General features: G+C 37.7%; 1 protein-coding gene across 4 annotated transcripts in view; it reads right to left on the bottom strand.

Moving 5' to 3' along the window:
* Nucleotides 1-12,501, bottom strand: part of LOC121727921 (myb protein) — a 525,795-nt gene extending 513,294 nt beyond the window's left edge. For 2 of the 4 annotated variants that reach the window (XM_042115981.1, XM_042115978.1), the window contains exons 1-2: nucleotides 12,375-12,501; nucleotides 8,645-8,761 (exon numbers count right to left, since the gene is read on the bottom strand). In XM_042115981.1, the coding sequence (XP_041971915.1) occupies nucleotides 8,645-8,760 (116 nt within the window). In that variant the 5' untranslated portion in view covers nucleotide 8,761; nucleotides 12,375-12,501. Of the gene's footprint in view, nucleotides 1-6,641; nucleotides 6,924-8,644; nucleotides 8,762-12,374 lie in introns of those variants that run through there. The other 2 variants (XM_042115983.1, XM_042115979.1) reach the window with 1 other exon arrangement.

The following is a 12,501-nucleotide window of genomic DNA, read 5'->3' as shown; positions in this document are numbered from 1 at the left end:
CAATAATTCAAGTTAATAAAATTACCATTAAAATATACGAACTTTCATGCAATATTGGTCATTTAATTTTTTTTCTATTGACCACCCTGGATACCTATAGTATTATAATTCGTTTAAAAAAAACTCATTAATTAATCAATGAGGGTGAAATATTATGATGTTCTTGATTGAGGCTCAAATGTTCCAATTTCAAGAAATTAGTAGTAAACGATTCTTAGTCGGGTAAATATTATTTTCATTCTTTTGAAGTCGGTACCAGCTCAGAACTGAGATCCTTGACAAAGAACTTCGCCGGTACCAACTTCAAAAGAATGAAAATTGGGTGCAGAAGTAGTTGAGGTTTAGTCGAATTTTGAAAAAGGCACTAATGAAGAATAAGAATTATTTCATACTTTTTTAATCATTTGAAGAATATAGTTTTTACCTTGGAAGTCGGGTTCAATTTTTTGTTAAAAATAATAATTTTACCCTTTTTAGTTATCTACAAGACCACCTTATGCGCACCTAATAACCACTAAGAAAGTTAACTATTTACATTATATTACTGTAAGCGAAATTGCGGTAAATGCTTGCAGTTGTCTAAGCGATACTAAAATCTCCAAAGTTTTATCTTAGGTTCAGGAGTTCTGTTCAGACTTCAGTGCCTTTGGATCCAGAGACACCTTTGCATGAAATTTCGCTTATTTGCAATTTAAGTTTGAGGAAGTCGGTTAAAGATTTGGATACGTCATGTATAGCTGAGTTTTTTTTTTGACGGACAAAGAACCCTTATAATAGACATGTTTACTTAGAACATTAAAACATTGACCGCATACGGGTTATGGAAATTTTACAAGTACCCGCATACCGAGAAGAAAAGGTGTGTATGATAAGGTTTCCTTGCGGCAAACTTCCACTTTAAATTCTTAACATCTAAAACGTCGTCAAGGCATCGATTACACGTCTTATCATTTCAACAACTAACAAGACGAGACGCGTACAGTCCGCTTAAAGGTGCCCATACACGGGACTCGATCGATCGTCAAGAAAATAGTCCAAACCACAGAATATAATATATTAGTAGTACCAATCCAAACGATCTTTTGACCATAAAATCGTATGGGATATTGCTACACACGTGCAATTTGTCGTTCGATTTTAACTTCGAGGCGACAAACCGTTACGATAATTGTCCCGTGCATCATGTACCACCTTAAAGCCTTGTTCTTTTACTGGAAGTTTCTATTCGGTCGTCGGCATTAGTCCTATCAGAGGTATAAGTTTGAAAGGTTGAAACTTAAAAGAAAAGACTATTATTATTTAGCACTTTGAATCCCATATTCCAATGCTTTAGAGGCTTAGACAGAATCGGGATAACCTTACAGACAGACTTCTTCACACCAAATACTACGGTCGAGATCTTCCATTTAACTTCATTGCGTTTCAGCTACACAGTAGTCAGTAGCTCACTAGCTCCTCGCGACCTTTGCGACATTTTACAAATGGCAAGCGAACCATTGAAAATCTTCACAAAAAGGGGCTAGACTTTGGAAATAAGCTCCCCAATGGCGACCCCTCTCATTGTGAAATTCGTACACAGAAACAGCTGTTTATTCAATATGTTTTTTTATACAGCCTGTCTCGTACCACGTGGACGAATTATTACTGCCATATTACAAAGACCCGTGTTCTTTGGAAATCGAAAGTGTAACCATTAGCTTGCTTTATGTCCTCAAAATTAAAAAGCCTGTATAATATGTATAATGTGACCTAAATGTTTCACTTCAGGGTTCAGGCTTCAAAGTTGTAACTTGTAACTGAAGTAAAAGTGGTGAAAATTAGAAAATTAAATTAAATTCTTAACTCCAGAACCTTTGATCTAGAAAGGGCTATTTTTTAAGGCTTTGAAAATACTAAAACTTCATTATGTTGCATGTCGCATGTAGCAGCATGACCATCGCAAGTATTTGCCATGTTATTCTGCCATAAAAAAAACTAAATGTCAAGTGTCAACTAATGCACTGAAGTAAACATGCACATCACAGTTCAAAGTTATTTTCCCTCCTACAGGAGCTTTATTCCATGGATATAAGGATCACTTTCATAGAAATAAAATAACTATGTGCTGTAGCTGAAGCAGTTGTTCAGAATCGTGTGAATGTCTCATCATTCACCCCAATTACGACAGTATTCATAGAAAATTATAGGCGCGACAATGTATCGATAATCGATATCGATAAAAATTCGAGTCATCTGAACGACTATAAGATCCAAGCACTCGAACTTTACTAAATTAGTAAATACAGACATTATCTGTAATAATATTTTAATGAATGTAAACTGTACTAAATATTATATTGCAAGCAAAAACGAAATTGTATTTTGTATACGAAATACTTAGGTGTTACTTACTGTGTAACTTATGTAATTTTGATAATTGATTAATATAAAATAATACTTTTTTTTTATGAAATAAGGGGCAAACGAGCAAACGGGTCACTTGATGGAAAGCAACTTCCGTCGCCCATGGACACTCGCAGCATCAGAAGTGCGTTGCCGGCCTTTTAAGAGGGAATAGGGTAATAGAGGAGGGTTGGGAAGGGAAGGGAATAGCTGAGGGTAGGGAAGGGAATAGGGTAGGGGTTAGGGGATTGGGCCTCCGGTAAACTCACTCACTCGGCGAAACACAGCGCAAGCGCTGTTTCACGCCGGTTTTCTGTGAGAACGTGGTATTTATCCGGTCGAGCCGGCCCATTCGTGCCGAAGCATGGCTCTCCCACGTATACTTTTGGCTTTAGCTTTTGGCTTTTGATTTGAACTTAGGACTGAGTTAGAGCACCAAGGTTATAAAATTACTTCAATTAAGAGTTAAACATAAGTTAAAAATGCAGCACGCAATATCAATACTTCAGCTTTCAACTTTCAATTAAAAATGTTTAACTAACAATTTACACGGGAATGGCTTAGAATATTTTTTATCGATACCCACAAAGGTCATCACTATGCAGCACCTTGACTGCCATCTGCCGATTCACGTGAAGCAATTAACGGGGGTGCCACCCTCTGGTCGTTTACCTCAGAGGGTTGGTCAACTTGTTCTCACGTGAACGTTGATTAGAATCGAGGGAGGCATTAAAACTTTTGTTACGTGTTAACTTTTTTATTAAGGGTAAAAAAGATGCTGGTTTGACTTGACTTTACCAAAACTTAGGGAATTACACCTAGTATAACGTGTCTCGCCACTCGCCAGTCGCCACTCTGTGCTCTCGGCCAAGCTATGTTTACTCGGCAAGTATGTTTATTACATATGTTACGGCTAATAGCCGAAGTGCGGCTACACCTAGTTTCACCCGGCTACAACTAGGTGCAGCCCGCCACATGCGGTTAAACTTAGGTATATCCTACTTATCTTCGGTTTAGCCTTTATTGTAGCGGCTAAAACTAGGTGCAGCCACACACCGGTGGCTAAACCTAGGTGTATCCTATTTATCATCGGCTAGAACTAGGTTTTCAGTTTAGTAGTTTTGAGATTCTAATTTTGCGTTTTCCGTATGATTTGATTACATGGAAATTGGAATAAATAAAAGAGAGGGATGTTATTATAAAGGCGTTATTATGAGTAAGTAATTAAAACACAAAATATTATAAATCTTCTCTTTATAAACTAAAAAAACTAGACATCTTTGGCGCAAAGATAAAAAAATAAACAAAAAATGAAGTTTTACTTCTTAACTATGACAAAATAAAATAAGTCTTTGTTTTCTTCTCTCATATTTTTAAAACAAATAGGATAACTTTTTAACTCAATTTTAATTATACTAGGATAAGATCTACCGGGGTGATGATACAAAATCAGGAAACGCAAGATACGAATTTCAAAATAAAACCAAAATCCTTAACTGAACTGAAAACCTAGTTCTAGCCGATAATAAATAGGGTGCACCTAAGTTTAACCACCAGTGTGCGACTGTATCGGCTAGTTCTAGCCGCTATAATGAAGGCTAAACCTAGTTGTAACCGAAGATAAGTAGGATATACCTAAGTTTAACCATGTGGCGGGCTGCACCTAGTTGTAGCCGGGCAAAACTAGGTGTAGCCGCACTTCGGCTATTAGCCGTAACATAATATATACATCAGCCGAGGCTACTGTCTCGGCACAATAGTGCCCAAGTGTGTGCGCAGTACACAAGAGCACTCTCTATTCCTTTACTCTCATAACCCAGTGGGACGGAAGACCGACACGACCGGCGAGAGATCAGGCGCAGGACCGACTTTTTACATGCCCAATATGCATGGATCATCTTACTTGTCAGACAATCAGGTGATCAGCCTGCATTGTCTTAACCAAACTTGAAAATAACATGTTTCCAACGCGGGATTCTAACCCACGGCCTCCGAGTCAAGAGCCGCGCTCTATACCACTAGACCACGGAGGCGTTAGTACGAGTAGGGTATACGACTTTGGACGTCAAAGTTTTTTAAATGATTGCCTAATTTAATAATCTTCTGTATTATAATTAGCATTTACAGTCAGTCTTATTTAATAGAGAAATTTTGAATAATAACATAGCCCACTGCCCAAGCCTAGTTTTAGCCAATAGTCAATACCCTCAGGCGCACCCAGTGACGGATTAAGACTGCTTGATGCCCTAAGCAATCCATGCCCATCTAAAAACATTAAGTTTTTTTCCTAAAACTTTTTTTGGTGTGGTTTTTGGTGACGTGAGAGTGAGACGTGATGCCCTAAGGACGGATGATTTTTGTCCTTCTTCTGGTGCCCCCTCAGACGTGATGCCCTAGGCAATTACTTAATTTGATTAAGGGTTAATCCGTCACTGGGCGCACCTCGTCCAAGTTCCTGATGAATCTTACATGCGAAAGCCAACTTATACTCGTTCGATTTTAGGAAGCCTTAATTTGAACTTCTTTTAGCGATTTCGGCTTTTCCGGGTGTAAACTAAATTCCTCTTAGTTGTCATGCCATAAAATATATTATTTCTTATCGATAATACTAAAATGTTGTAACAATATTATGACGTACTGAAATGTTAAAGTGTATAATTATGTAAGTACACAACTACCTACTTCTACATTATACTCAATACGAATTTTACAATTTTGTATTAATCTGAAGCATCTTTAGATATTTTGTAGTTCATCATAGTAGCTCTTCTTTTCTAATACACAGTATATCTGCATGCAGCTCGCATTTAATCGAGGCTTAACAAAGTTTCTTTTTACATTTTTTATTCAAATAACGAATGCTCGCCAAATTTGAATGAGTGACCTTCACCTCGACAGGATAATCCTGCGTGCCTCGCGAGACCTTGAGGTCTGCCAAGGTCTCACGTACCATACCTATCTGATGGTCGGACATAGGCATGGTAACATAGTAGTTAGTACTATAATAGCACACCTCTGTTACTGGGCTGGGCTGACTCTTTGGTGCTCCTCAAATGTAAAATGCAGCTGGCTGAATCTCTCTCAGATACATATAAGTAACTGAAAAGGACATTATCATTATGGACCTATAAATCGTCTCCGTGTGATCCAAAAACGTAGATAGGTATCAACTCACACACGGCAAATAAGTGTAATGTGAAACTTGAAACTTTGAAAGTATAAACTGCGAGATTGTCTATTTTGTTTAAGTACATCAAAATTAAATGAGATCTGAATAAAAATCGTCCAAGTACGAGTTGTACTCGCGCACGAAGGGTTCCGTACCACTACAGAGCAAAATAGGCTAAAAATTGTATTTTTTTGTATGGGATTAATTATTTAATTTATTTAAATTTTATTATTAATTATTAAAGTACATACAAATACAATAACGTATTTTGTGAACATTTCAATTGCCTGTGTGTTGCCGTTATTGATTAAGAGCAAAAAATAGCAAAAATATCTCGTTTGCTGTATAGCCCTCATTAAATTTTTATTTTATTATGTTTTTAGTATTTGTTGTTATAGCGGCAACAGATATACACAATCTGTGAAAATTTTAGAAGCCTAGCTATAGCGGTTCTTGAGTTACAGCCTGGTGACTGGTGAGTGGTGACAGACAGACAGACAGACAGACATCGAAGTCTCAGTAATAGGGTCCCGTTTTTACCCTTTGGGTACGGAACACTAAAAAAGTACAGCATTTGGCTGTCTCCGTAGAAAATGTTTTCAGATTAACTGTGTGCAGGCTTCAGCAAACACATTCAACTTTTAGTACTTACGAGTTTTCTTTGCTTTCAGTACTTCGTGATCAAAGTGACGTCTTTATAATGGTCCCTGAATTAAAATTTAGACAAACAATAGACATGTTCTTCTGAATGGATGAAGTATTGAAATCATAATTTACCCATATTATGGTTTCACAGATCTTCTTAATCCTTAGTCCTTACATTCCCATTTTTTTTTTTTGAAAAGGGTCTGTCTAATCATGCTAATAATTATAGGTTAGTCTTCATCGTCCTGGATCCACCCTATGGTTGAAAGAGTAAGTACCTCAATAAACATTGACTATTCTTAATTAAGGTAAGTTCTACTTGTTCTACTATTATAAAAACTCCACAGTGTTCTCCAAGAACCTGATTCCAAAGAAACTTGAGTCCGGAGATCAATCACACATTTTTAAGTACCCTTTCGCAATGGAAAAAGAAAAGAATACTCACTTTCTTCCCCTGCCAGTGGAGGTTTGACTTTCTCCGATGTTGAAGGATTCCCCAAAAATCCGATATTGTAAATCATCATCTTCGTTACTTTGATATTGCATTGCTTACACTAATAAGGGCGTAATACTAAACGAGCCCCCTTAACATAGCTTGATCTTAAAATCATCGTAACGTGCACATAATTAATTGAACAATCGAGAACTAAAAACTAAACTAATCGCGATAAATGCCGTTTTTTTTTTAATTTTGATTTTCGAACGCGAATCACGGCCGTATCGCGCGCGGTGCCGAACCTAACTAACCGCTTACCGCCAACCGGGGAAGTGGGAACGGGGGCCGCCGGCTGGCGGCCGCAGCTCCTTGCCACGCGGGGCAACCTAGTCCAGAAATCCTTCATCCTAGTCGCCGAGCCTACTTGATTTTCATACACATTGCGGCCGAGAATGTTGTGGCCGCATGAAAAAAAATATTAAAAAATCGGCCAAGTGCGAGTCGGACTCGCGCACGAAGGGTTCCGTATCATTATAGAGCATTTTGTGTATTTTGTATGGGAGCCCCCCTTAAATTATTATTTTATTCAAATATTATTATCAAATATTAAAGTACACATAAAACTAAGGATTGTATGAAAAATATACGTGGGAGAGCCATGCTTCGGCACGAATGGGCCGGCTCGACCGGAGAAATACCACGTTCTCACAGAAAACCGGCGTGAAACAGCGCTTGCGCTGTGTTTCGCCAAGTGAGTGAGTTTACCGGAGGCCCAATCCCCTACCCTATTATTCCCTTCCCTACCCACCCCTATTCCCTTCCCTTCCCTACCCTACCCTATTACCCTATTCCCTCTTGAAAGGCCGGCAACGCACTTGCAGCTTTCTGATGCTGCGAGTGGCCATGGGCGACGGAAGTTGCTTTCCATCAGGTGACCCGTTTGCTCGTTTGCCCCCTTATATCATAAAAACCACCTGTGGCTGTTATTGATATAAAGCAAAAAAGGCCAAAAAAATCACGTTTGTTGTATGGGAGCCCCCTTAAATATTAATTTTATTATAATATTTGTTGTTATAGCGGCAACAGATATTACACAATCTGTGAAAAATCAACTCTCTACCTATTACCGTTCTTGACTTACAGCCTGGAGACATACAGACGGACAGACGAACAGACAACGAAGTCTTAGTAATAGGGTCCCGTTTTTACCCTCAGGGTACGGAACCCTAAAAATAAGCATAGTTATAAATGACTTGCTTCATGCTTGAGAGCTAAGCAATCATTGTACTTAAAAAATACAAAACTCCAAAAAAATTTTAATAAAGTTTGCAGTGTATTTATATTTTTAGGGTTCCATACCCAAAGGGTAAAACGGGACCCTATTACTGAGACTTTGATGTCTATCCGTCTGTCTCCAGACTGTATCTCAAGAACCGCTATAGCTAGACTTCTGAAATTTTCACAGATTATGTATTTCTGATGCCGCTATAACAACAAATACTAAAAACAAAATAAAGTTAATAATTAAGGGGGGCTCCCATACAACAAACGTGATTTTTTTGGCCTTTTTGGCTCGGAAGTACGACTTACTCCATAGTGACAACATGTAGACACTTGAAATTTTCACAAAATCCTTAATTATGTGTACTTTAATATTTTACAATAAAATTAAATTAAAGTAAATAATTAAGGGTGTTTCCATATAAAAAAAGTTAAAAAGCACAATTTTTCCCCTACTTTTGCTCTATAACGGTACGGAACCCTTCGTGCGCGAGTCCGACTCGCACTTGGCCGATTTTTATAGCCTTTTTGGCTCGTTATTCATAATGACAACATGTAGACCAGCCTTTCCCAAAGTGGGCGATAACGCCCCCCTGTGTGAGCTGAAGGCCTAAAGGGTGGGGCCCCACCCCACCCTTTAGACCTTCAGCGCCCACAGGTGGGACCCAGAAAACTAATTCTCAGGAGCGTTAATTCCTTTACTCAGGGTTTTTCTAAAAAAAAATACTTACGGTTCCTCCTTGACTATGATGTAGTCCTCCTCGGCTTCCGTGGAGAGCTTCGCCTGCAAAGCCTTTAGCTTATCGATCTGGAACTGCAGGTATGATTTGGTACCTTGTTCTTCCATTCTGCAAGAGAGATTTTATGCTTTAAGAGGGCGACTAACCCCAAAAATGAAACATCGTCCTTCTCTCTTGACACTCACGCCCGTCTTTTATATGCAAGGTAAAAAAGAACGACGCGGATTCATCGCCAAATTAGAATTTTCTCAATAACTCGATAAATATATACAACATTTTAAAAATCCGCTAGGTCGATCTCTCAATGATAGAATTTTATACAATGTGTTAAAATATTAACTAAGTTCAATGCACGGTTATGGCAATAAATGAAAAATTCGTTAAAATTAGACGCATCTTTGTGATTTTTTTCTATCGAGACAATTTTAAGATATCGTGTTTTTGCTCAGATCGAATTCTCGGAAATATTATAATGTAGTATTTAATTTTAGAAAATAAAACAATTCGGGGCTTATTTTCAAGTATAAAAATGAATTATAAAATCGACACTTTAGGGTTAGTCGCCCCCTTAAATCAGCCTTTCCCAAAGTGGGCGATAACGACGCCCCCTTATGGGCGCTGAAGGTCTACAGGTAGTAGGACTAAAAAAAACGTTGTGTAGAGGCTTGGGGGTGATTTCTAATTTTATTTCATCTGGATGCATTTTAAATTGAAACAATGGGGGGCGCTAAAACAAAATTTGTTCTCAAAGTGGGCGGTAGACAAAATAAGTTTGGGAACCCCTGCTTTAAATCTTTCAGACTCTTTTTGAGACAAAGGTGTTAGCTGGGATCAGTTTACACCCTTAAATAATGCGGCGTCTCCATTTTGGCCCATAGATGGACCAATACAAACAATTACGAACGTGTAGAAGGGCATTATATTAATTTCTGATCGTCCATTAATGTTTTATCCACGTTTTATCCCGTCAGGTTCCAATGTTTTAAATAATAAAAATATATGGATAGGTACCGGGCGGGGGGGGTTCACTACTTAGTTAGGGGTTCGCTGTCACCTGGAAATATTAACCGGTTCAGACACGGGAGCCGTGTCATACATGTTTTTATCGTGTGGCGTATGACACGTGGAGCCGTGTCATTTAAAAAAACGCTTGTATCTCCCTCAAATTACACTTTAGAAGGTTCCACTCTGAACAAAATCATTTTAATTTTCCACGTACCAGCCGCTAGGCTTCGCCTCTGAAATCTGAATATTCTGTGAATTTAAAAAAGTAGGGGCCGTCAACCTTTTTTAAAAGGTGCATAAATTGCGGATTACACGGCAGCCGCGTCTTATGGGTTTTTAACGTTTGGCGTATGACACGTGGATCCGTGTCATTTAGAAAGCGATTGTATCTCCTTCAATACACTTTAGAAGGTTCTACTCCGAACAAAACCGTCTTAATTTTCCACATAAAACAAGCCTATAGGCTTAGTTTCTGAATATTCTGTTAATTGAAAAAAGTAGGGGCTGTCTTCTTTTTTAGCCCGGCCGTACGCCGCCGGACCCCCGCCGGAACGCACTCTGTTTGTACATTTTGTTGTGGAGCCCGCATACTATCAGACTTCTGACGACTCAAAATGTATTTTTCTGATCAGAAATTCGGATAATACAATATAATATACTCATTTTCTAACTTTGAAACCTACAAAAGGTTTGCAACGTCTGAATAAAAAAATCGCTTACCTGCCATTTTCAGGTTAAAACTTAGTAAAACTACTCGAAATCAACTCAAAACAACGTAGCATTTCGTTAACATCAATGGTTTGGATTCAATTATATAAATCAAGTTAATGAACACGTAAAAACTAAGAAAAACAATAACGTGTCGGGTGACATGGTAGCCGTGTCATCTACTTCTATGGCGTATGACACGGCTCACGTGTCACGAGAAAATTGTATGCCGCCACGACTGAAAGTCTTCAAAAAGGTGCGCCGCATTGAATCGGTAGGGGTTCGTGGAGCCGAAAGTTTGAGAAACCCTGGTTTAGAGTTTAGGAGGGTGTTAGGAAGTTTCCAGGTTTACCTAACCTTCAATAGCTAGTATTAAGCTACATTTTTAGGTTATTTTTTCGGAATCTCGTCTTCCACTTCTGGACATTTTTTAACAGTTACTTCCCACTGCCGGATCACCCCAAGTGTAATAAAATCTCAACTTCAGGGATACCCCACTGGCAGTGGGAAGAAACAGTCAAAATTTTAGTTTTTACTTATGACTTAATATTATGATTCCTTTATACTTTACTAGCTGTTGCCCGCGACTTCGTCCGCGTCGCGCGCATTATGCAGCTAAGTTGGTAACGCTAAATAAGCTTTAAAATTTGGTATAAAAAAGTTTAATTAAGTAAGAAAAAATCATATTATGTGCACACTACACGGCTGTTTTGAGTATTTTGATTTAAGGGGTACCAGGGTTTTAGAAAGCTTTTGACACCAATTTTGTTGACATCGCGCTTTATAAACTGAAGTCCACGCGGACAAAGTCGCGGGCAACAGCTAGTTGATAATAATTAATCAAAAGCTTGGATGGGGCACTGCCGTGCCCCCAGATAACTAACAAGTACTAACTAATAAGTGACTGACTCCGCACTGCGAATTTTACTCGCGCGGATTGAAATCAATATTTTTTCGATAAAAATTTATCGCGATTTTTTTATCGTAAGTGCGGATACCTACTCTCATACGATTCAATGTGTTACAAAAGTGCGAAAAAAAATCTACGCGGTTAAAATTTGCATTACGGACAGTCCCTTATAGTCAAATTGCAAATTTCCACAACCGTACGAGTAGTTCGTACTACCGTACTATACGTCTATTATAAATAATAATATCAAACGGAGTTCAAACTTCAAATAGCCGATTTATGCCGAATAACTAATAAGTAATATAACTTTTATTAAAATAAACTTATTGCTATGATTTACTTCTCTCATTAGTCGAAATTCGATTTTCAAAACTCTAGCGCCACTTCTAGAGTAGAGATTAGAGTGGCTTTATTATGGCGACTTATTATCAAAACTTTATTTATGTAAACTTTTTTTTTAATGCGCAATGCTCAATCAAAAAATGTTCCGTGTTCCACAATCCACAATCGAGTTTAAAAATACCGCGTAGAAATGGGCGCATACTTTCCTAACCTCTTTGGTCTACGGTATTATTATTTTTAGATTAGACATCCTAAAATATCTTTTTGAAGAGTGTTTTCGTCAGTAAAACCAATACTATTAACTATTTAATATTGAAATCGGAATAGAATAATATCGCAAGACTTGTTGCATAATAGTTTCTAGCGACATTGAACTTATTTCTGCATGACACTTGTTCGCTTTATCTTTTTGTGGGTGAGAAAATTAGGCGTAGAAAAGAAACGAAAATCAAATTTACACAGTTATTTATAACGTCAAAATTAATTGAATATAAACTTTCAAAAACCAAATCAGTTTACCGTTAAACATTTGAAGATCGAATTCGAAGGAAAATCGTTAAGCAACGGCAATTTTGCAAATGTCTAACTTCCACAACAAACGATTATTATAACAAACCAAGCAGTTTTTTACTAAATAACAGTCAAAATACTGGTCCATTTATTTCATAATAGCTCAAAGAAATCGTTGTAATACTTGCTAAATGAGAATAATATTTACGATGACGACATTATTGATTGTCGAGTTCGTACGCATACCTTGATTCAGCATTATTTTCCACTAAATCTTCATATAGGGATATGTTAGGCCTGATTTACGTAGACATTCTAATCACTTATATAAATTAGATTGGATTAATAAAATATTAGGTTAAAATTGCACATA

Source organism: Aricia agestis, chromosome 6 (genome assembly GCF_905147365.1).
Source record: "Aricia agestis chromosome 6, ilAriAges1.1, whole genome shotgun sequence".
Taxonomy (NCBI): Eukaryota; Metazoa; Arthropoda; class Insecta; order Lepidoptera; family Lycaenidae; genus Aricia; species Aricia agestis.
This window is presented reverse-complemented; position numbering and strand designations above follow the sequence as displayed.